The sequence below is a fragment of the Pelmatolapia mariae genome, linkage group LG23 (genome assembly GCF_036321145.2).
Source record: "Pelmatolapia mariae isolate MD_Pm_ZW linkage group LG23, Pm_UMD_F_2, whole genome shotgun sequence".
Taxonomy (NCBI): Eukaryota; Metazoa; Chordata; class Actinopteri; order Cichliformes; family Cichlidae; genus Pelmatolapia; species Pelmatolapia mariae.
The window spans coordinates 30,289,409-30,313,890 of record NC_086246.1 but is presented as its reverse complement, the minus strand read 5'-3'; the positions used below and the strand labels follow the sequence as shown (position 1 = coordinate 30,313,890).

Sequence of the window (24,482 nt, the reverse complement as noted above, 5' to 3'; positions counted from 1 at the left end):
TGAACCTCTTTATCCTGCATTTTACATCAGTTGCGGTTCTTCAGTGTGTCTTTGCTAAGTTTGCTTAGTCTCATCCTATTAAAGAAATACTGTCAACATTAGTTGCCATGGTGATCTAACAAGTAAAAAGAAAACATTAACCTCAACATACCTCACTAACCCATTAATCTTATGCTGTATTTCACCCTTCAGCACAGGTGTTCTACAAAGCTTAGCAACACTCCAAATCCAAAGACAAGGCATTTTAAGCATGTGACTATTATCATCTGGAATGGTTTACCAAACCATGCAACATTAGTGTTTGTGAATGTTATCAATTTGGGGGAAATAGCTGCATGAATCTAGTTTTAATCTAAAAACTTTCATGTGGTGTATTTATTAAATATGAGTGTGTTTAAAGTGTCAGTCAGTAAATGTAGCAGGAATGCAGCAGCAGGGCCAGTTTTTTAGTTTCATTCTTCAGTGTCCACATTAAAAAAAACTGAGCCTGACTACAAGGCACATTACGGCGAGACTCTCCTGTTTTAACAACAAAGAAAATTTCTCTCTACAATGTGATTGAAAATAATTTTAACAAACGTCTTCTTTAATTGTAAATGTGTCTGATTCGAAGATGATGGTTTGTCTCTCTGTTCTTGTAAAACAAGTAACTACACTCTAAGGTTCATTACTGACTTTCATTAAATATTTACACACTTTCATTTATTTCCTATGATGTTGAATTGATTTTTGTGAATAACAGTAATGCTCCAAAAAATGTTCACATACTCTCAACTTTGGTATTCTTGTAAATATTCCTACATACCTGGAATTGGAAGAAATGAACTTTTAGTGTGTTACATTTGGACTTTTTTTTAAGTCAATTAAACTTGAAAACAAAACAGAATTAAAGTCTAAAAATCATCTACATTTACAGTGTTTTGTGCTTCTTTGTGTATCCTGCTTGGTGTATCCTGCTTCCTGCACGTCAGTGATTAAGGGCACAACTCAGCCAAAAACAACTCAAACTAAACTACCTTCAGTAACAGAACAGTGATTTCAAGATTTTAAATGGACTGATTTTGCAAAACTTCCCCCAAAAATGCCTCTTTGGGTGTTTCCTCATTATAACGTTTAGCCTCCCTCCCTTGTCAGAACTCGGTGTTATAGATGATGGTCTCCGGGGGAAGCTCCATGTGACGGTAATGAAAACAGTTTTGTTTTCCTCATTAACAGCTCTGTAGTTCATGTTAAGGGAGTCAGAGCTGGACCTGTGAATGTGGGCTGAAGGCGACTGACATTTACATCAACGATTCAGTGTGTGTCTGTGTTTAGTTTTCACCAATGTGTGAGGAGTCCATTGTTGTTGTTTTTTGTCACTGCCTTTAAGCTTCGATCTAAAGAGCTGAGAATTTCTACTCTCTTAAAATTCTTCTGTTTTATTTGAATAGTTCCTTTTTCTACTCTACAACTTTTCACAGTTTTCATATTTTCTCTGTTATATAATTGTTCTTGTTTTTTTATGCTTCTGTTCTGTTTTCTTACCTTCTTAATTTTTTTGAATGTTTGTCCCTTTCCTGTTATTACCTTTGTTACCTGTCTTTTGGTTATTTCATGTTTTACTGAAAATCTTTGTTTTACTGCTTTCCTTTGTGTCTGCTCTGTCTGATTGTCTTCACCTGCACTTCATTATCCTATTGATTGATTTGCTGCCTGTTTGATTACTCCTGCTTATTTTTTAATGTACGCTCACTTATTCAATTCTGGATCTATTTTGTGCTGTTTGTCAGTGTAGGTATACCTGTACTTGAAAAGATGCTAAGTTGCTGGGTAATAAGAGAATTAAGGGAATCTCACGGGCTACTTTTTGTACAATGTTGTGTTACAGCTGGATTTGAAAATGAAAATGAAGTTTAAGGTTTGTCCTAAAACACTGTTACATAACTTTTAAAGCTGTTGATCTATTTCAAATCAAGAGCTCAGAAACGGCTCAGATCAGAAAAAAATAGACTAAGTTGCGTAACATTTGACAAAAGCACAAAGTTGCACAATCACAGACCGTCACAGTAACTTTCAGTTATTGCAAGAACAGTCATCTGATTATGAAACTCTAGAGCTCCCCATCCTACCCTTTCTCAAAGTCGTGTCCTCACTCAGTGTGTGTGCGTGTGCGTGTGTGTGTGTGTGTGTGTGTGTGTGTGTGTGTGTGTGTGTGTGTGTGCGTGTGTGTGCGCATGTACAATCCAAGAATCAGAGCAGCAGAACTGTTACTCAGTCATTGTTGCTGCATATCCACTTACTGATGACTGAATCGGTCAGCCTGCTTTAGACACACAGAAGAAAAGGTAGATGGAGGACAGGTTGAGCTTTGTAAATGATCATTTGTTGATCTCCTGCAGATATAGTTTCAATATGCAGGCCTCTGACTCGAAATAAATACTGTTGGCTCTCCTCCAAGAGGAAGTAATTTTAACAGTTTGTGCCAATACTTGGAGCGGTTGTTGCAACATGTGGTGTATTTGTTACACAGCCAAACCGGGTTGGACCAACCAAAAGTGGATATTTTTAACCTCTGTCTAAAATTATCCAAACTATTTTAAGATAATTAAATATAAATCATGCTTTGATTATCTAAGTTGAAATCAGATGTTGACATATTTTTAAAATATTAAATTTTACTTGTTTTCTTGATGTGCATAGTATTTTGATGATACTACTATCTTTATTACTCTGGTATGATATGTATTTATGCAGTAATTCTGCATGACATACGTATTTATTTCATAATGTTGGTCATTATTCTTCACATGAAATAAAATAATAACCTATGAAATGTGCCAGATAAAAACAACTGGAGATGAAAATCAAATGACATGTTATGTCATATAAGGCAAAATGCAGACACAGTGTGTGAAAAACTACATCCAATGCTTCAACTTATAGAAAAAACGTTAAGTAGTAATAACTTAAAGTAAATATTTTCTGTATTTTCTGCCAATTCTTCTTTACAGCATTTATTCAGTTTATTGAGGTTTGTGGACACTTGTTTGTGCACAGCTATCTTCTCAGTCAGTTTCAGAATTGGACTTTGACTTTGATTCAGTGACTTCAAGGTGGCCAAAACAAGCACACACCATCACCTCTCCACCACTGTGATTGATAGTTGGTATTAGCTGTTTGTGCTGATAAGCTGTGTGTAGGCTTTTTCAAATATGGAACTATGCATTATGCCAAAACATCTCCAGTACTTATTGTGCGTCATGTTTTCTCTCTTTTTTTCATAGATTAAGAATGGAGAAACCTAGTGAGCATAGACAGATGGACAATTCAACCCAAGAGGCTTCACCAACAGGTAGGATATCAATAGTTTGTCTGAGGAGTTGTCATTAACGCAGAAACATGTATACACTGATCAATGAGCGCTCTTGTTGTTTTCAAAGAGAACTTGCTGGAAGGGCCACCTCACAATTTCTATCAATCAATCTTTTAAACTCCTTTAAGTCAAATAAACTTCAGATAGGTTGCTAACCAGCAGTAATAATTCAGAGAGGAAAAGGGTTCTTGGATCTGATGAGACACTGTTTCTGTGTGTCGATGATTTTTAATTCACTTAAAATGAATTTACAGTGTAAAATTAAGAGATCTGAATACTTTCTGAATTGACTCACAGATTCCCAGTGAATTAAAGAAATGTTTTGGAAGGTCAACATTTGACTACAAGTTGTCAAATAATCTTATAATGTTGTTTTGTCATTCAGATGGTCCTCTAAAGTGTGAGTCAGAACTCAAATCTAAGCTAAAGAGGGAGCTCCGGTGTGCGTTTGAGGCGAGCGCCAAAGGAGAAAGCCCAACCCTTCTGAATCTGATATACACAGATCTCTACATCATAGAGGGAGGGACTGCAGAGGTCAATGATGAACATGAGGTCAGACAGATTGAAATGGCATCCAGGAAATCAGACAGGCAAGAAAAAACAGTCAGACAAGACAAGATCTTTAAAGGCTCACCTGGAAGAGATGAATCAATCAGAACAGTGTTGACAAAGGGAGTGGCTGGCATTGGGAAAACAGTCTTAACACAGAAATACACTCTTGACTGGGCTGAAGACAAAGCCAACCAGGACATCCAGTTCATATTTCTATTCACTTTCAGAGAGCTGAATGTGCTGAAAGAGAAAACTTTCAGTTTGGTGGAACTTGTTCATCACTTCTTTACTGAAACCAAAGAATCAGGAATCTGCAGCTTTGAAGACTTCCAGGTTGTGTTCATCTTTGATGGTCTGGATGAGTGTCGGCTTCCTCTGGACTTCAACAACACCAAGATCCTGACTGACCCTAGAGAGTCCACCTCAGTTCATGTGCTGCTGATAAACCTAGTTAAGGGCCATTTACTTCCCTCTGCCCATGTCTGGATAACCACACGGCCTGCAGCAGCCAATCAGATCCCTCCTCAGTTTGTTGACATGGTGACAGAGATCAGGGGGTTCAATGACCGACAGAAGGATGAATATTTCTGGAAGAGATTCAGAGATGAGGAACAGGCCAGTATTATAATTTCCCACATCTTGTTATCAGAAAACCTCCACATCATGTGCCGCATCCCAGTTTTCTGCTTGATCACTGCTACAGTTCTGGAGTGTCTTACAATAAATAATGAGAGCAGTGATCTGCCTAAAAGCCTCACAGAGCTGTACATCCACTTCATGATGGTGCAAGTCCGATTGCAGAAGGTCAAGGATGAGGGATCTGAGACCGATCCACCCTGGAGTCCAGACAGCAGGAAGATGGTTGAGGCTCTGGGAAAACTGGCTTTTGACCAGCTGCAGAAAGGAAACCTGATCTTCTATGAATCAGACCTGACAGAGTGTGGCATCGATATCAGAGCAGCCTCAGTGTACTCAGGAGTGTTCACACAGATCTTTAAAGAGGAGAGAGGACTGTACCAGGACAAGGTGTTCTGCTTCGTCCATCTGAGTGTTCAGGAGTTTCTGGCTGCTCTTCATGTTCATCTGACCTTCATCAACTCTGGAGTCAATCTGCTGGAAGAAAAGAAATCTTGGTCATTTAAACTGTTTGGAATTAAACACAAGCAAAAAGTCTTCTACCAGAGTGCTGTGAACAAAACCTTACAGAGTCCAAACGGACACCTGGACTTGTTTCTTTGTTTCCTCCTGGGTCTTTCACTGCAGACCAATCAGACTCTTCTGCGAGGCCTGCTGACACAGACAGGAAGTAGCTCACAGACCAATCAGGAAACAGTTCAGTACATCAAGAAGAAGCTCAATGAGAATCTGTCCACAGAGAAAAGCCTCAACCTGTTTCACTGCCTAAATGAACTGAATGATTGTTCTCTAGTGGAGGAGATCCAACAGTCCCTGGGATCAGGAAGTCTCTCTCCAGATAAATTATCTCCTGCTCAGTGGTCAGCTCTAGTCTTCATCTTACTGTCATCAGAAAATTATCTGGATGTTTTTGACCTGAAGAAATACTCTGCTTCAGAGGAGGCTCTTCTGAGGCTGCTGCCTGTGGTCAAAGCCTCCAAAAAAGTCATGTAAGTGAGTGTGTGAGTCAGTGTTTTTTTTTCACTGGTGCATCACTGGTGTTGACATCATTTTCTATCTTTGGCACAATTTGTATTCAGAAGTTAAATAATTAAAGTAAATTTGTTAACTGTTCTACGACAGTAAACCGTAACACTGCAGAGGTTAGGTTTCAGCATTTATTTGATACTATTGTGATAAACACGCACCTACACACACACACACACACACACAGAGCGAGAGAGAGAGAGAGAGAGAGAGAAAATAGAAAACAAAAAGGAAACTGTTAAACCAGAAATTCAAACTGTTTTGAGAGTTTTGGTGCAGTTAGGCAACATTCACTTCTTCGAAGTAAACTGGAGCTTCCAGAGTAGGCAAGAACCAAAGAAACATGCCATCTCCATACAGAAGTGCCCCACCCATGCCTGAACATCCTTTGCAGCTGCCGTCAAACTGAATCATACTCCTTTGGTCATTCCATGTGAGATCTGAGTAACATCTCACTCATTGATTCATGACTGCCTCCAGCGTCGCTGTTTCACTTTTTCCTCTATCTCTTCTTATCTGACAGGTTTTCTATTTTGTGAGAACTATAAATTTCACCGGTATGCTATATTTCTCTCAAGTCCATTCATCCCCTCCTTCACTGATTATCCTTCAGTTACAGTTGAATCTCCTTTGAGTGTCTAGGCTGTAGACTCCCTGGAAAAAATTACTTACACATCATCTCTCTTATTTGCCATGTTGTCTGCTATAATCCTTCCTCCATTCATCTTCTTTCAGTCCTGCCCCATGTGCTCCCTGCACATGCTGATTGTTATACTAATTTTTAAGTTACCAAACATTTAAAACACAGCAAACTTTCAGCACAACATTTTAATTTAGCTAAATCACACGATGATTACTAAACATTGCTCCTGCCGGCACTTCTGCGAAAGCTACTAAATGAAGCTATCAGCTAAATGAATGGGTGCATTGTTGCTTGTCTGAGCTACTTAAGTGTACGATTACCTCCATACATCCTAAATACTAGAATTTGGAAAGTCACAAATGGCACTACATACCTGTCTAGTTGGATACTGGTCAACCTAGTATAACTAAATCTACCAGTTCCGCATTGGTTTTCATTAGTTTTTGCTAAGCAAATTTAAAGTGTTTCACATTTGTCCTCAGTATTTATTGTTTTGTTTTTCTATTTAATTCTGCAGATTCAACATTAAAGGTGATTTAATTTGATTCTTTTTTTCAGACTGAATGACTGTCAGCTCTCAGAGAAAAGCTGTGACGCTCTGTCTTTAGTTTTTAGCTCCCAGTCCAACCGTGTGAGAGAGCTGGACCTGAGCAACAATGACCTGAAGGATTCAGGAGTGAAGCTTCTGTCTGTTGGAGTGAAAAATCCACGCTGTAAACTAGAAACTCTCAGGTCAGGCTTTAAACTTTTTCACCCACAACAATTTAAAAGCTGAGTTTTATCAGTGGATAAACTGCAAACTCATTTAGAACTCCATTATAAAAAATCTTTGCCAAAATAAATATGTAGATTCATCTGCTGTGGTGACCACTTGAGAGAGCAGCCAAAAGAAGCACATTAAGATATGATTTGTTAAAGGACATTGTATCTAACCCTGAAGATTCTTTAATATACCACTTTAGGACAAATTATTGTTAGTTAGTTTCAGTCCAAAGTACCACATAGATCTTTTTTTGTACAATGCCTGTATATCTCTTGTTTGAAACTGCATTTCTAAAGGTCCGCTTCAAAGTATGTAGTTTGAAATTGGACAGCTGGCCCACTGACACTGGCATGTTAAAAGAGAATTCCTTCTCCCCACCATCACCAAGAGCTTTTCTCTGGGGCTCATCCGATTGCTGGAATTAACTTTCTAATATTGTTAGGCCTTACTTGAGAACTGTTGTCATCTATGAGGATTGTCATGTTCTAAACAAAGCTAAATTAAATTGGAGATTGAAAGGATGTATGACATTGTATGTGAAAAACAAACGCAAACCAATGAAAGCAAATCTTGAGTGAAGTATTCACAGATAGATTGTTGTTTTGTGTCTATAGTCTGTCGGGCTGCCTGATCACAGAGCAAGGCTGTACTTATCTGGCCTCAGCTCTGAGCTCCAATCCCTCCCATTTGAAAGAGCTGAACCTAAGCTACAATCATCCAGGTGACTCTGGCACGAGGATGCTATCAGCATTACAGAATGATCCACAGTGGAGACTGGAAGCTCTCAGGTATGGGGAAGAATGTCTAATAGAGCAGAAAGTGCTTCACTTATTTCCTGTTTCATGCATGTGTGTTATGACTATTCATTGAAACTTGTCAAGTTTAGCAATAACAACAAATGTCAATGTGAGTTTGATTTATATTTCACACTTAAATGAATTTTAAATTAAGGTGCTTGCCATAGAATATAAAAAAACGATGACCTTTTAAAGTGTAGTTCAGATACACACATTTATTAATTGTAAGCCTGTGAGAATAAAAAGGGTTTTGAGATATTTGTAATAGACCTCAAGCCATTGGGCAGCTCGTTCCAATGGACAACATGTGGGGGACCAAATCAGTCACCAGTGGGGAGAGTTGTCACCTCCTATGGGCAAAATCTTGTGGACTCTTTGCTTCTCAACTTATTGGTGAAATACCCAGGACATTAACTGGTGAGACCCATAGCTGATGGTCTTGGCATCCCAGGACTTCAGCTCACTTTGGTCTGGGTTCAAGCTTGGTTAATTGATCCTCCTCGTGAATGGAGGTAACCATAATTGACTCCCGATCTGTGTTTGCTGGGGCACCAAGATATGAAAGCATAGGGTTGTCCAGATTGCAAGAGGCCTCTGCAGCCAGGGAGTCCAACAGAAGTTCATTCTCCTGGATTTGGTAAAGGTTGGAACCTTCCAGTCGTACTGTTTGCTTGCTAAGTTGGTCCAGAAATCATCTACAGGGATAATCTGGGAGCTAACAGGGACAAGTATGCATATTAGAACAATGTAATGTCCCTGTGTGTGTATGAACATACATTGTTCATACACACACTAAATGCATGTTCAGCATGCACACAGACTGTGCTGTTCTAACCCTCCTCCTCCTTTCAGGGTGGAGCCTGCTGGAGTCCAATGGTTGAGACGAGGTCTGAGGAAGTGTAAGTGTGTTTTTTAATGTGATTAATGAACACAAAAAACACTGAAACATTTTCATCAGTCATTCATTTCTCTGATGTTAGTAGTTATCCAAGTGTCAATCAATGAACAGATGATGGATCAATAACTGCAGCTGGATTGTGTTTGTTCTCTCCATCAGATTCCTGTCAACTCACAATTGACACAAACACAGTGCACAAAAACCTCAAACTGTCTGACAACAACAGGAAGGTGGCACATGTGGAGGAGGATCATTCATATCCTGATCATCCAGACAGATTTTACTTCTATCATCAGCTGCTCTGTAGAAATGATCTGACTGGTCGTTGTTACTGGGAGGTCGAGTGTAGAGGAACCGTTAATGTAGCAGTGATTTACAAAGCTGGAAGGATACAAGATGATTTTGAATATGTTTTTGGAGTTAATGACCAGTCCTGGAGTCTGCTCTTCTCTGATGATGCTCCTCGTTCTGTATGTCACAGTAAAAAAGAAATGTCCATCTCCTCCTCCTCCTCCTCCTCTGTCTCTAACAGAGTAGCAGTGTATGTGGACTGTCCTGCTGGCACTCTGTCCTTCTACAGAGTCTCCTCTGACACTCTCATCCACCTCCACACCTTCAACACCACATTCACTGAACATCTTTATCCTGGATTTACACTCTGGTCTCCTGGTTCATCAATCAGTCTGTGTGAAGTTTAGCACACCTGGATATTCATCTGATTGGTGTAGTATATCAATCAGAAACATGTTTTCAGACGCATGGATTAATTAAGTTTTAAACAATGATTCTTTGTCAACTTCTTTGTCTTTAGTCCTTTTAAGATGGAAGTTGGGATTATTTCATGAACCAGATTTTGTTTTGTCTTTTTTCACTCAAACCTTCACAGTGAATATTATTATGTAGCGTTTTTTATGAATCTCAGTCAAGAACCAGCTCCTCTGCATCTTGGACAAGCCTGAGCTCATTCATTGTTGTTGTTGTTGTCGTTGTTTGCTATTTCTTTCATTTTTTTTTTTCATTTTCAACCTCTCCACATATTATTACTGTTATTGAAGCAGGACAGGAATTAAGGGAGATTTTCACAATAAGAGGACATTTTGGGTTTTGTTTTTATTTTCTTCTAAATAATGATAACCAGCCTGTGTGGATGTTCCATGACTGAATAAATGGACATTCAACAATTCTAATTGAATTAAAGATATTCATCACTCATGATCACTCATGTCTCTGCCATTCTATAAAAATTACTTCTTTTAAAAATAATCTAATGAAAGAAACAATAACTTCTAATATTAATCAGATAAATATGCAAAGGTCTGATGTAACTAACATCTCATTTAACTCTTCATTGATGATCATTTCTTGCACTCTGTTAGTGGGAAGATGAATTACATGAAGTCAGTTTAATGAACGCAGATGACAGAACTGTTTTTCATTCTGCTTTTTGTAATTGTACTGATGACTGCTGTTAACCACACTGATACTAACAGTGATTCCTTGAAGTCACAATATTATCCTGCTAAAGTCTGTATTAGTAGATATTAAACATTTCTGTGAGTTAAATTAAATTGTTATCAGCAAACTAAATATGTAAAGAAGTGAAGTAGATTATGTTTGGAGCTGTGTGTTTCACTGTGTACATTATGTTTCATTGTGTAATTACTTAAAGTTAAAGGTTTACTGGCTTTGGGAGAACTTGATTTTTAGTTTTTGACTTTAATAAAGACACGTTTAATTCTATCCCTGCCTCTACCCTTTGTGCCTGTTAAGTTTCTTTGCTACAAACACACAGAAACCATTGAAATTGAGTGGAAAAATTGTCTGACAGGTATATAAATGATGAAAATCAGTCAGCATGAGCCTGGCAGGCAGCTGGATGATGGACTGACGGACTGAGGTACTGAGGTGAAGAGACAGTGGTATGACATTATATTTATGTCTGATTTGGAGGATCTCAGAGTGTAACTTCTGTTCCTCTTTGCACAAAGGTCCAAGTACCAATCCTGCAGCTGGGTTAATGCCCTTCTACCACCCTGTCAGCTCTCCTAGTGTGTCCGGTATGTCCTATAGGCATCATACCGGCATTTACACTAGGACACCCCATCAACATCCAAAGTCTTAAGAGTGAATCCATCCCACAGGCCGAACAACTGGAGAGTTGGTAAAGTACGTCAGTGAGTCATCCCCCTCATCTCCAGATTCTGATTCCAGTACAGAGGGCATGTGAGTGGGCTTCGGATGTTGCTCATTTAGAACTTTCCAGAAAGCGTTTCCTTCCTTTTAAAAGTTTCACTTCATGTTCTTGAACTTGGTGTCCCAGATGATTGTCTCCATGTGAAGCTCCGTGTTAAGGTAACGGAAGCCTGTAATGTTTTCCTTACTAACATTACAGGTTTAAGAATCTTTTCGAAAGTAAAAATAATCAGATATTATCAAAATTATCAGATATCAGATAAGTTAACCTTAAAAATTTGTGTGTGTATTAGCAGTACTGAGTCCAGTTTTAATGTAGCCTTCAGTATCTAATGTTCAAATTGCTTTGTGCATGGACTGAGACACGTTGTGAGTGCTTAAAATCACAAAAAAATCTGTGTATGAATTTTTGAATTGTTCAGGCTTGCAGATCATATGATACAAATTTGTGACCTCTATGAGGATTATTTCCCTCTATAGTTAATGTGCATCATCAAGCTATGTTCGTGTATGTTTCTTTTTGATGAAATATCTCTGGAAACAAAAATAAAAACTCTTTAAGGTTCACAAAACAAACTAAAACAACAGGTTGCTTTTCTTTTGTTAGCTGAGTTTTAGATTAACATGAGTGAAAAGTCATTTTTCTTATTAAGAAGAGAATCTGAGGCAGAGATCTGAGGTCAATTGTTTGTGTGTTTCTGTTTTTAACTGAATATTAATTGAATGAAACTTCCAGTCACAGTGAATCAGTGTGTGTGTCAGTGAAAGCATCGTGTGTGCTTCATGGCGCCATCTAGTGGACTGATAGTAGAAGTAGAGAAGCTGATGGCAGCTTCCTCTGCCTCACACTGCTGTCTGACTGCATTCAGCTGACACTGCTGGTTTTATGGTTCATCTCAGTGTTTGGACAACATACAATGCAGAGGGAGAATTTCAGCTGATGTGCACATGAATGATTTGTGTTTCCTCTGCAGGTGAAGGTAGAAAGTGTGTGTGAGCTGATGTGGATGTGAATTCAGCAGCATGGATCAGTGTGAGGACAGAGAGGAGGGAGTCCCTCCCTCTAAAACCACTCTGTGTGGGGACTTGAGCCAGACCAAAGCTCAGAGGTGAGATGACCATCTCTAACTGTCCATGACTCTTCTCCATGTCACAGCTCAGCACTCACATCACTGCTCCATCATTATTCACAGGAACCAACCTGGACCTGAACCCAGCTGTGTGTCCTTAAAGAGTGACTGGTCAAAGAGTATTGGTGCTGATTTTAAAGGACAATACTCTGATGTGGAAAGGTAATCTATATCTGTATATATGTTTATTTTTTCAGTAAACATTCAAACACGGTTAATGCCAGATCAGCTTTTCACATATCTATAATCAAATGTAGTATGAAGTCTTGAATGATGGTTTTTTTTCCAGAAACATGGCATGGGAAGCATGTGAAAGCTTTATGATGTATGAGGTATTTGTCAATAAACCAAACTGAGCTGAAGGCTCCAAACAGCTCTAGACTCTGTTGGTGGTTCTCAGTGGCATCAGCGGGACAACTAAACCTTTACTACCACAATGATATGACTCAGTGCTCATTTCCACACATCACTTCATGGACCTTTAGCTCAAGTCTCTGTGTGGGCAAATTTAATGTGAGCTATGTCCTTATCACATTTTTTTAATATATAAAGTGCGTATTTTCTTACCTGGTCTCATCTTCTAAAAGTGTCAACACAAGAACCAGAGAAGAAATAGACATCAAGCCCCAAAGCAGCCTCACATTTTGACATGACAACAAGATAAACAGGATACTTATGTGTCATCAAGGCCCGAGCACTGACATTGCAAAGGTCATGCTGCATCTGCTCCGTTTATTAGTAGTAGTAGTGGCAGTAGTAGTTTTTACAAAAAAGAATGGCTTATTTTAGAGCTCAAGCATGCTTAAAATCTTCTCAAAGTTCTGGTGGAAATTTAAACTAGAGATGGGCCGATCCGATATTACGTATCGGTATCGGCCCGATAGTGACCTAAATTACTGGATCGGATATCAGAGAGAAATAAAAAATGTAATCCAATCCATTAAATATCACAAAAGCACCTCACAAAATTTGCGACATGGCGTAACCTTAGCACGTTGGAGGAGTATGCATCACGTGATAGAGTGGCTGTGGCGTGCGAGACCTGTCGGTGGTCTGGTTGAGCATTTGGAGCCTCGCTACCAAACCGGCATTTAATCTCAGAGAAAGGTATCCCAGAGAGAAGTAAAGCAAGTGTGTAAGTTCATCTCTGAATGTTTGTAAAGCATTCTCACGTTAAGCTTAACAACCGATATATGGAGCGACTGCCTCTTCTCTCCCCCTCCCTCTCCTGTTGCTACTTCAATCATGAAACTGATCAAAGCTGATCAGCTTTTCTGTCGTGAGTCCGTCTCTCTTGTTTGTTTATCGCCCACTTTGCGCCAGAAAGAGGAAACCAGCGGATAAACAACAGCAGCACGTTTAACCTTGATAAGCTGTTGTTAGAATTTATTTAATATTACTTTCTACACCAGGATCCTTTTCTACGTAGTTGGTAACTGTGCAGGGGTGGGTCTAGCAAAGTTTTGCCAGGGGGGCTGGTAGGGCATTAACAGGGAAAGGGGGGCACAAAGGCATACATACAAAATGCAGCAAGATATTTTAAAAAAAACGTTTTATTGATTGTAAAATACGCTATATCGGATTTACATCAGTATCGGCAGCTATCCAAATTTATGATATCAGTATCAGTATCAGACATAAGAAAAAAAGTGATATTGTGCCATCTCTAATTTAAACAGTTTATGGGTCTAGCACATGGTCGCAAGAAAATGACTCTGTGGTGCCCCCTTCAAAAAGATAAGCTTCACAATTGTGCTTTTCATACATTTTCGAGATTTGGTACACACGTGTAACCAAGAATCCTCTTGGAGTCACGTTCTGAACCAGGTGTAGGCAACTCTAGGTCTCAAGTGCCAGTGTCCTGCAGGTTTTAAATGTGTCCTTGATCCAACACAGCTGATTCAAATTGCTAAAGTGCCTCCACAACATTTCTTCAGGTTCTCCAGAGGCCTGGTAATGAACTAATCATTTGATTCAGGTGTGTTGACCCAGGGTGATATCTAAAATCTGCAGGACACTGGCACTCAAGGCCTGGAGTTGCCTACCCCTGCTCTAAACCCAACATAAAATCTGCCATCTTGAACTTAATGAAAAAATTTTGTGCTGTTTTTTGTGATTTTCAGGTATTACTTTCCTCATAGGGATTTTATCCAATCAATTTCATATTTATAAACTACACATCCTAATTGTGTTTTTGTTAAAGGGTGTGTCTGTGTGTATGGAAATATTTAAAGTTTTTTTTTTTTTTAAGACATGCTGTAAACTTTGAGATACCACATCCAACTAAAATCTATATTTTGGTCAGAAAACACTTGAGGAGTTGGCGTTACTTTATTTTGAAAACTGAGTTTTTGTCAAAGGGCATGACACTGGTGGCATGGCAAACTTTAAAGCCATGAAGCATGAAAATCTTGTACACCTTGTCCCATCTGCCCCATATTTTACGTTTGATAAGAGTCTTGACCTGAACAGATCTATGTGCCAATACCGGTGTTGGGAAGGTTACTTTTAAAATGTATCCACTACAGATTACACAATACATGCCCCAAAATGTATTTTGTAACGTATTCCGTTACGTTACTCAATGAGTGTAACGTATTCTGAATACTTTGGATTACTTAATATATTATCATGCTTTTTACAACTACATGAATGTACTATTGCTGTGTGATTTATTACTTTTACTGAAGGTTACTGAAGCGATCTCATATAGAAAACTATTCCGCGCGTATATAAAACAGGTCCGCAGCTCAGAACCGTAAGGGCGTAAAACCGTAGCAAAGGGACCTCTGGCTAATACATCGGGTTCCGTGTCCGGCTCGTAGCCGAAAACTAGCTTTACTTTGCTGTCTGGGTCAACTTTCCTAGTGAGAGACAGAGAGATGCGTTGAAAGGCAGCTCCAAAGGAACTTATTGTTTCGGAGGAAAACACGAACACAGTGTACAGTCGGGTCTTAATAGTTTACTTACAATTGGACTCGTCAGGCACTCTTCTTGGCTGCAGTGGTTATTATTATATTTACATGCTTCCAGCTCCCGTTTCTGGTGGGTGACAACTCGTACTTTTCGACTGTCCTATTTCTCCCTCTCTTGCACTCACAGACACATAACGGGTATGGCAGTCCTTTCTCCCTGCAGCACAGACTACACTGCCCATGAGGCTACATTCTTTAGGCCGATGCCTGTAACACTCTGCCTATTGCCTTCTTATTAAATAATTTTTGTGAATAATTTTTTTTTAATATTTCTTCACGTCACTATGCAGGCTGCAAGTAGAGGTAACATGGGCAACGAGATTGGGACCCAGGCATTAGAGCCTCTTAATGCGCGTTTTGTTTAGGTTTCCATCGCCGATTACACCGCCGTGTAATCCATTTATTTCAACAAAGTAACTGTATTCTGAATACCACCCTTTAAACGGTAACTGTAACAGAATACAATTACTCATATTTTGTAATTTAAATACGTAACGGTGGTACATGTATTCTGTTACTCCCCAACACTGGCCAATACTGATCGATAGTTAGAGTGCTCTCTATTAGGAATATTTGGGGGGGGGGGGGGGGGGGGGGGGGGTTCACAAGTTGACCACAACCATCTCAATAGTGGTCTAAATAAATTGATGATGAAAATTCAAACTTTTCATTGCCCTGGTGGCATAATGACTCCTCAATGAAACAGGAAGATGTTGTTAAGGAGTTAGGAAAGCTTTAAAAAATCATAACTTAAAACCTCTGACATGATGAAGCTTTTGTGTTAATTGGTCCTAATGGTGGAGATGCTAAATTGGGTTTACAGCACCACCTACAGAATCTCAATGAGGCATCCACGAAACTGTTTCATCTGCATATATGAAATTTGATAGCCTGATGTAATAGCTCAAGAAAAAAACCCTTTTAGATCAATACTCTAAACTAGTGCTGTCAAAATTAACGCGTTAACACAGATTAAGCCGTCATCACGATTAACGCGATAAAAAAAATTTAATGCTATTAACGCATCTGGAGTGCAGAATGCCTCAAAATCCCTGAAATGTTTCTCTCAACGCATTTCAGACAGTTTGCCCAAGTAGAGTTACCTTCGTACATGTGCAAATGGGCAGTTGATCTGGTAGCGACGGGCAGCTGAACCAATCTACTCAATATGGAAGATGATAAACACACATTGGCCCTCTCAATGGGAAATTTGAGTATTAAAAAAATAACCAGATGGAAGAGTCCGACCAACATAAAGTATTATGCACATTGTGCAAGAAGGAATTATCTTTTCACCGAAGCACTTCCAGCTTAAAATATCACATTGACGCGAAGCATACCTTATGCTGCTTTTTTTGCTCATGCAAAATGAAATGCAATTAATATAGATTAAAAATCTGATTGTTTGAGAGCACTAATATATATTATATATTAGTGTATACTATTACTATATACGTTTTTTTAAAAGTTGTATTTCACAGGAGAGAAACTGTGCTAAAAGACAGAAGAAAACTATTTAAATTTTCTTTGAATTTAAGCATACATTCTTTGTGTTTATTCTCCATTTACTTCTGTCAAGAGATGTATTCTAAGACACTTCTTCAGCTGAGAGAGCAGAGAGGAGAAACACACAGTTTTACTTGCATGCAAGGGCAGTCACAGAGCACTTGCACGAGAGTGAGGGCTCCGGGACTCGCACTCTGCCACTGCCCTGGTCTTTATTTATATACAACAGTAGGTGCGTTCGTTTATTACATTGGAATGTGGATATGTATATGTATATGTGTGTGTGTGTGTGTGTGTGTGTGTGTGTGTGTGTGTGTGTGTGTGTGTGTGTGTGTGTGTGTGTGTGTGTGTGTGTGTGTGTGCCCGTGCGTGCGTGTACCAGGAGAGACTCCTCTACCTGGTACAAAGTGAAACTGCTTGTTAAGCTCTTATCTATCACTAGCAGGAACTGCTCCTTCCCTGCATGATAACGGGTCACAGTGAACTACAACAACAGTCTGAGTCATAAAGAGGTCATCATGCAGTATTCTATCATATGCAAACTTATATTATTAAAAGATTATACTGACTACTAAGTACAATTTTCTATTGACAACTTCTTTATATTGCATAAATGTCAGTTACAAGCTTAAATATAAAGTTGAAAAAGTGTAACTGCAGCCAGGCTATTGATCAAGTAATTGCGATTAATCGTGATTAATTACAGAAAATTGTTAGATTAATTAGTTAATTTCTTTTATCTAGTGACAGCACTATTCTAAACATAACAGGAAGTCAGTCATTTTCAATCTGAGATGCAAGTTTTGGTTCCATTTTTGCCATATTTCTGGTCTTGTACTTATCAAACCTCTCCTAGAGATTGGAATGAATCAACATGCTTAATCTAAAGGCTTTGGTGATGCTAAATTGTAAAGCTTTTGAGTTTTCATAGAAGGGTATGTCCATGATGGATTGTCAAACACAAAATCAAATATGAAATTTAAAATTTTGGATCCAGACAATATACAGCAGAATAAGATGTAGTTGGTGTTCTTATACACAATCTAATGGGCACAGTCAGTTTCATCGCTTCTTGCAGTTTTAATTTATTTCTGGGGTTTTTTGTGTGGAGAGGCATAACATGAGCCAAGTCTTCATGATTTCTCCACAGGATGAACAAGGAGAGCTCAGAGGTTTCCAGTGATCAGTCTGGCCAGCAGCATCACCACATAAAACTTAACTCAATATTTATGGTCAGTACATGTGCAAAAACTACTTTTGCTATTTTCTATTTTGTTCACAGTGATCTCTATGCTGCACCTTTTAGACTAGCGTAAGGACAGTGTGTCTAACATTGATCCAATTTTTGGCTCCGGGATTTCAGTATGATCAGGTGAATCATATAGTATTCTGTTCCAGCTACTGGAGGAAAACATTATCACTTTTGCGAAGAATGAGCTGAAGATGATCCAAAGAGTTCTGGTTCCAGACTACATGGAACCATTTGAGAGTCAGAAGAAGGATGAGAAAGTGTTTGGGGTGACTGAACAGCAGAGAAGCAGAGAACCCTTCCTAAAGATCGCACTGCACTTCCTGAGGACAATGAAGCAGGAAGAGCTGGCTGACCGACTGCAGAGCAGTAAGAGTATTTCTCTAAAGATCTTATCTGCTGGAAAAATAATAAATTTTCTCATAGTTCAAGAGAATAATTCCATAGTGTAGTGTTTTATACATTTACTTGGCAAGTGAAAGGTGGCAGGTTGGATTCTGGAAGCTGAAGACACAAATGAAGCTTGTGCATAAGTTCAGTAATCACACATCTGTCTACTACCCAGGTGTTTGATGGCTAGTGTATTCATCACTTCCTCTTTGCTGTACAATAACTTAAGTTATTTCTTATGTGTTTTCAGAAATGTTTGCTCCAATTTGTACACATGATCTTAAAACTTTGCTGAAGAAGAAGTTCCACTGTGTATTTGAGGGGATAGCTAAAGCAGGAAACCCAACCCTTCTAAATCAGATCTACACAGAGCTCTACATCACAGAGGGAGGGACCGCAGAGGTCAATGATGAACATGAGGTTAGACAGATTGAAACAGCATCCAGGAAACCAGACAGACCAGAAAGAACAATCAAATTTGGAGAATTCTTTAATGCCTCATCTGGAAGAGATCAAACAAACAGAATAGTGCTGACAAAGGGAGTGGCTGGCATTGGGAAAACAATCTTAACTCAGAAATTCATTCTGGACTGGGCTGAAGACAAAGCGAACCAGGACATCCAGTTTATATTTCCATTCACTTTCAGAGAGCTGAATGTGTTGAAAGATAAAAAGTTCAGCTTGGTGGAACTTGTTCATCAGTTTATAACCACAGCTAAAGAATCAGGAATCTGCAGATTTGAAGACTTCCAGGTTATGTTCATTCTTGATGGTCTGGATGAGTGTCGACTTCCTCTGGATTTCAACAACAATATGATTCTGACTGATGTTGCAGTGTCCACATCAGTGGATGTCCTGCTCACAAATCTCATCAGAGGGAACCTGCTTCCCTCTGCTCATCTCTGGATAACAACACGACCTGCAGCAGCCAGTCAGATCCCTCCTCAGTGTGTTGACATGATGACAGAGATCAGAGGGTTTACTGACCCCCAGAAGGAGGAGTACTTCAGGAAGAGATTCAAAGATGAGGAGCAGGGAAGCAGGGTCATCTCTCACATCAAGACATCACGAAGCCTCCACATCATGTGCCACATCCCAGTCTTCTGCTGGATCACTGCTACAGTTCTGGAGGAAATGTTGAGAACCACAGAGGTGAGAAAGCTACCCAACACCCTGACTGAGATGTACATCCACTTCCTGGTGGTTCAGGCCAAAGTGAAGAAGGTCAAGTATGATGAAGGAGCTGAGACAGATCCACACTGGAGTACAGAGAGCAGGAAGATGGTTGAGGCTCTGGGAAAACTGGCTTTTGAGCAGCTGCAGAAAGGAAACCTGATCTTCTATGAATCAGACCTGACAGAGTGTGGCATCAATATCAGAGCAGCCTCAGTGTACTCAGGAGTGTTCACACAGATCTTTAAAGAGGAGAGAGGACTGTACCAGGACAAGGTGTTCTGCTTTGTCCATCTGAGTGTTCAGGAGTTTCTGGCTGCTCTTCATGTCAGTCTGACCTTCATCAACTCTGATGTCAATTTGCTGGAAGAAGCACAAACAATCTCCAGTAGGTCTGAAAAAACACATTTCTACCAGAGTGCTGTGGATAAGGCCTTACAGAGTCCAAATGGACACCTGGACTTGTTCCTCCGATTCCTTGTGGGTCTTTCAATGCCGACCAATCAGACCCTCCTACGAGGCCTGCTGACAACAACCGAAAGAAGTTCACAGACCAATCAGACTCTACTAGCATCCCTGCTTAAACGGTTGAGAGGTAGTTCACAGTTCAACCAGAAAACATATATCAAGAAGAAACTCAATGAGAATCTATCTACAGAGAAAAGCATCAACCTGTTCCACTGTCTAAATGAACTGAATGATCATTCTCTAGTGGAGGAAATCAAACAGTCCCTGAGTTCAGGAAGTCTCTCTCCAGATAAATTATCTCCTGCTCAGTGGTCAGCTCTGGTTTTCATCTTACTGTCATCCAAAAAAGACATGGATGTGTTTGACCTGAAGAAATACTCTGATTCAGAGGAGGCTCTTCTGCGGCTGCTGCCAGTGGTCAAAGCCTCCAAAAACGCTCTGTAAGTTATCATGAAATCATCAATTATTTTTAAACACATGCCTGTCTTTAACAGAACACAAAACTGTATGTGTTATTATCAGGTTTTCTTATAAACTCCCTGAAAAGCCTTCAGTTGATCCAAAATGCAGTAGGAGTACTAACAGGGACTAGAAAGAGAGAGCGTGTTTCTCTGATATTGGAGTCTCTTCGTTGGCTTCCTGGTGAATCCAGAATCAAATTTAAAATCTTTATAATCACATACAAGGTCTTGTATAATTAAGGCCCATCTTCTCTTAATAGTACCATATCACCCCATTAGAGCTCTTTGCTCTCAGACTGCAGGCTTACTTGTGGTTCCCAGAGTGTTTAAAAGTAGAATTGGAGGCAGAGCCTTCAGATTTCAGGCCTCTCTTCTGTGGAACCAGCTAACAGCTTGGAAGTAGAGATAGTTCACTATCTCTACTCCTAAGATTAGGTTTAAGACTTTCCTTTTTGACAAAGGATATAATTAGGGCTGGATCACGTGACCCTGAGTCCTCCCTTAGTTACACTGCAATAGGTCTAGGCTGGCAGGGGATTGCCATGATGCACTGAGTGTTTCTCCTTCTTTCAACCCTTTTCACGTACCATGTGTTTATACACCACTCTGCATTTAATAATTTGTTATTATCAATATCTAGCTGGTTCTTCCTGAGGTTTCTTCCTGTTAAAAGGGAGTTTTTCCTTTTAAAAAAAACACTGAAAAGAGGAAGTTTTTCCTTACCACTCTCATCAAAATGCTTCCTCAAAGAGAGTCATATGATTGTTGGGGTTTTCTCTGTTTTATCTGTGTTATTGTAGGGTCTTCGCCTTATAATATAAAAGTGGCAATTGCTGTTGTGATTTGTTGTTATATAAATAAAGCTGAATTGAATTGCACTGAATTGGTCTATTTTATTATTGTTGTCTCTTCAGGCTCAGTAGCTGCAACCTGTCACATAGAAGCTGTGAAGCTCTATCCTCTTCTCTAAAATTAGAAGACTGTGAACTGAGATCTCTAGACTTGAGTAACAATAAACTGCAGGATTCAGGCTTGAAGGTGCTGTTGGCTGGATTGGAAATTCCATACTGCAAACTGGAAACACTCAGGTCAGATCATATTTGTCAGATCTATGTGCCTATCAACCAAATGTTTGAATTTCCCTTCCATAAATAATAATTTTGATTTTACAATGCCATATTTAGATTCACATATTTTGTTTTTTACATGTGCAAAGTCTGGAGTAGTTTGAACTTAACCAGTCTATTTGCATTTGTACAGCACCAAGTATCATTTTTCATCATTAGCATTTTCTCAGTTATGTGAATTGAGAAGGACTTGGCATGCAAGATAATGTCCATAGATTATATATTTTCAAGAATTCAGGTAAGACGGTTTATGTTTGTTTTCTTTTTCATTACTCTCCAATCAGATTGAGCAACTGTAACCTCTCAAAGAGAAGCTGTGAAATTCTGTCCTCAGTTCTCAGCGCTTCATACTCTATTCTGAGAGAGCTGGACCTGAGTGACAATGACCTTAAGGACTCTGGAATGAGCATATTGTCTTCTGGACTGGATAATCCACACTGTAAACTGGAAACACTCAGGTCAGCGATTTTAAAATGTACAACTTCTCATGGTTACCCTGTCCTCCAGGTACAGCCCCCTCCTCTCTTTCTCTCTCTTCCTTACTGCTCTAACTTTTCTCTACCCTGCCTGTGTGAGTGTGAATATGAGTGGTATCAACCAATGTTTTTCAGTGGCAGGCATGGTTCCTGGAGTCCTCTGGCAGACACATTTTTCTCCTATCTACAAATAAGCTCCGTACTTAAACTGTTTAGACTACTCTGAATCAACTGGAACCAACTCTAAGCCAGCCCAACCCACTCTTACCAACTCCTGTGGGATTGTTCTCTGGATTCAATTCCCCTGAGTTCAGTCAGTCTACCTCTTGAGGATAGGAAGAGAGACTGAAGAGCTGTTCTGGTTTGTAGCTTGTCCCTTGCACACTGAGAAGTGTCCTAAATATTCTGGAAACTGCCTTCTCACCAAATCAAACTGACCTCTTTTGTCTAAGTACCATTTTCTTTCAGACCTACTAAATGAACTAGTTAATACTGATCAGTTCTCTGGCTCATAGCAACTCACTGCTCGAGTACAGCAGAATCCAGGTCAGTTAAGTAGCAGAGGGGGTTGTTAATCAATTTCAGCTGCTTTACTATAAATGAAATGAATAGTGTGCATGAGAAGCCCGATTGGTATTTGTAGATTGGGCAAGTTCTCCCTATGCAAGTGTAAAATGCATGAAAGGGGTCTGTAGAAATGACAGAGAACATTATGCATGTAACATCATTCAGCATGATCATTTTGGTGGTGTGTCAGTGATATTCTTGGGGGGCATATCCACTGAGGGATGCAAGGACCTCTACAAGCAAGACAACGGCACCATGACTTGCACTGGGTATCAGAATGAACCCACTTGGACCCACTGTCAGACACTACACTGCCTGACAGTGGTCCTAGGTTCCCTTGGTGTATGGTCTAAATCCAATAAACCACCTCTGGGAAATTATGTTTTGGTCCTCCGACGTCACTAGGTTACACCTCAAAATGACCAGGAGCTCAGTGACACCCTGGTCCAGATCTGGGAGGAGATCCCCCTGAACAAATATCTAAAACCTGATATTGTCAGACATGCTCTCAAGCGCACACTACAGAGTACCATTTTGAGTTACTACAATGAAATTTCAACAAAATGGACTAGCATGTTGCTTTTTTTTTTTACTACATTTTTTGGGTTTTCTTGGAATTCAGTTCTCCTTAGATTGATCATTTTTGTGACCATCAAATGATGTGGCTCTTGGTGACGTTAGATTTTAGATCAAAGCGACTTTGTTTCTCCTAACAGTGCCATATAAAGAATACACTTTGTATTTAGCTGCCATGCTGTTTTCTAACAGTATCTGTCACATGTTGTTTTTTCAGGCTGACAGGGTGCCTGATCACAAAATATGGTTGTACCTCTCTGGTATCAGCTGTGAAGGCCAACCGCTCCCATCTGAGAGAGCTGGACTTGACTTACAATCATCCAGAAGAGGCAGGAGTAAAACTATTAGAGCAGCTAAGACTGGAAACTCTCAGGTAGGGAGAGGCCCTTGATTCATTTAATCAGTAATAAAATGTCAGGTTGAAAATCTGATTACTTATGCAATATCTAAACTTATTTGACCAGGTTATATTTAAGAGAAGTAATAAAAGCAAAAAAACATAACGGTCTGATTGAAGATACTTACATGACAACCACAGGAAGGGACTTTGGAGACATTTTCTTTAAATGTGTCAAAATGTTTGACTGTTCCAACGGAGAAAATGAACCTCAGTTTGATTTAAATGAACTAAATAATGCAATTTAAAAATGAAAAAATAAAAACTTAACAATATGTGTATGAGAGCGATATAATGTCCATGTGTGCATGCTGAAAGAGACTGTGCTGGTCTGACCCCCCTCCTCCTTTCAGGGTGGAGCCTGCTGGAGTCCGATGGTTGAGACCAGGTCTGAGGAAGTGTAAGTGTGTTTTTAATGTGATTCATGAAAACAAAGCAGCACACATTCAACCATCTTCAAACTGTCACATGACATCTCTGATGTCAGGAGTCATCATCAAAGTGTCCATCAATGAACACATGACGGATCAATAACTGCAGCTGGATTGTGTTTGTTCTCTCCATCAGATTCCTGTCAACTCGAAATCGACACAAACACAGTACACACAAACCTTAAACTGTCTGAAGACAACAGGAAGGTGACACGTCTGGTAGAAGGTCAGCCATACCCTGATCATCCAGACAGATTTGATTATTGGCCTCAGCTGCTGTGCAGAGATGGTCTAACTGGTCGTTGTTACTGGGAGGTCGAGTGTAGAGGAGGAGTTAACATATCAGTGAGTTACAGAGCAGTCAACAGGAGAGGAGACAGAGAACACTGTGTGTTTGGAGAGAATGATCAGTCCTGGAGTCTGAGCTGTTCAGATGATGGTTCTTATTTTGTCTGGCACAATAATATAAAAACTTCCATCTCCTCCTCCTCCTCCTCCTCCTCCTCTGACTCTAACAGAGTAGCAGTGTATGTGGACTGTCCTGCTGGCACTCTGTCCTTCTACAGAGTCTCCTCTGACACTCTGATCCACCTTCACACCTTCAACACCACATTCACTGAACCTCTTTATCCTGGATTTACAGTCTTGTTTCCTACTTCCTCAGTGAATTTGTGTACGGTTTAGGATGAAGTAGGG

The 24,482-nt window shown here is 39.6% G+C and overlaps 1 protein-coding gene across 1 annotated transcript; it reads left to right on the top strand.

The window, feature by feature from the left end:
- Positions 1–3,289: 3,289 nt before the first annotated feature.
- LOC134621217 (uncharacterized) lies at positions 3,290–24,470 on the top strand. The gene is made up of 12 exons (XM_063467647.1): positions 3,290–3,331; positions 3,738–5,529; positions 6,768–6,941; positions 7,587–7,760; positions 17,622–17,703; positions 17,870–18,089; positions 18,361–20,191; positions 21,127–21,300; positions 21,624–21,797; positions 23,176–23,331; positions 23,709–23,755; positions 23,923–24,470. The coding sequence occupies exons 1-12, from the start codon at positions 3,298–3,300 to the stop codon at positions 24,468–24,470; spliced, it is 5,406 nt and encodes a 1,801-aa protein (XP_063323717.1). The 5' UTR covers positions 3,290–3,297.
- Positions 24,471–24,482: the final 12 nt, after the last annotated feature.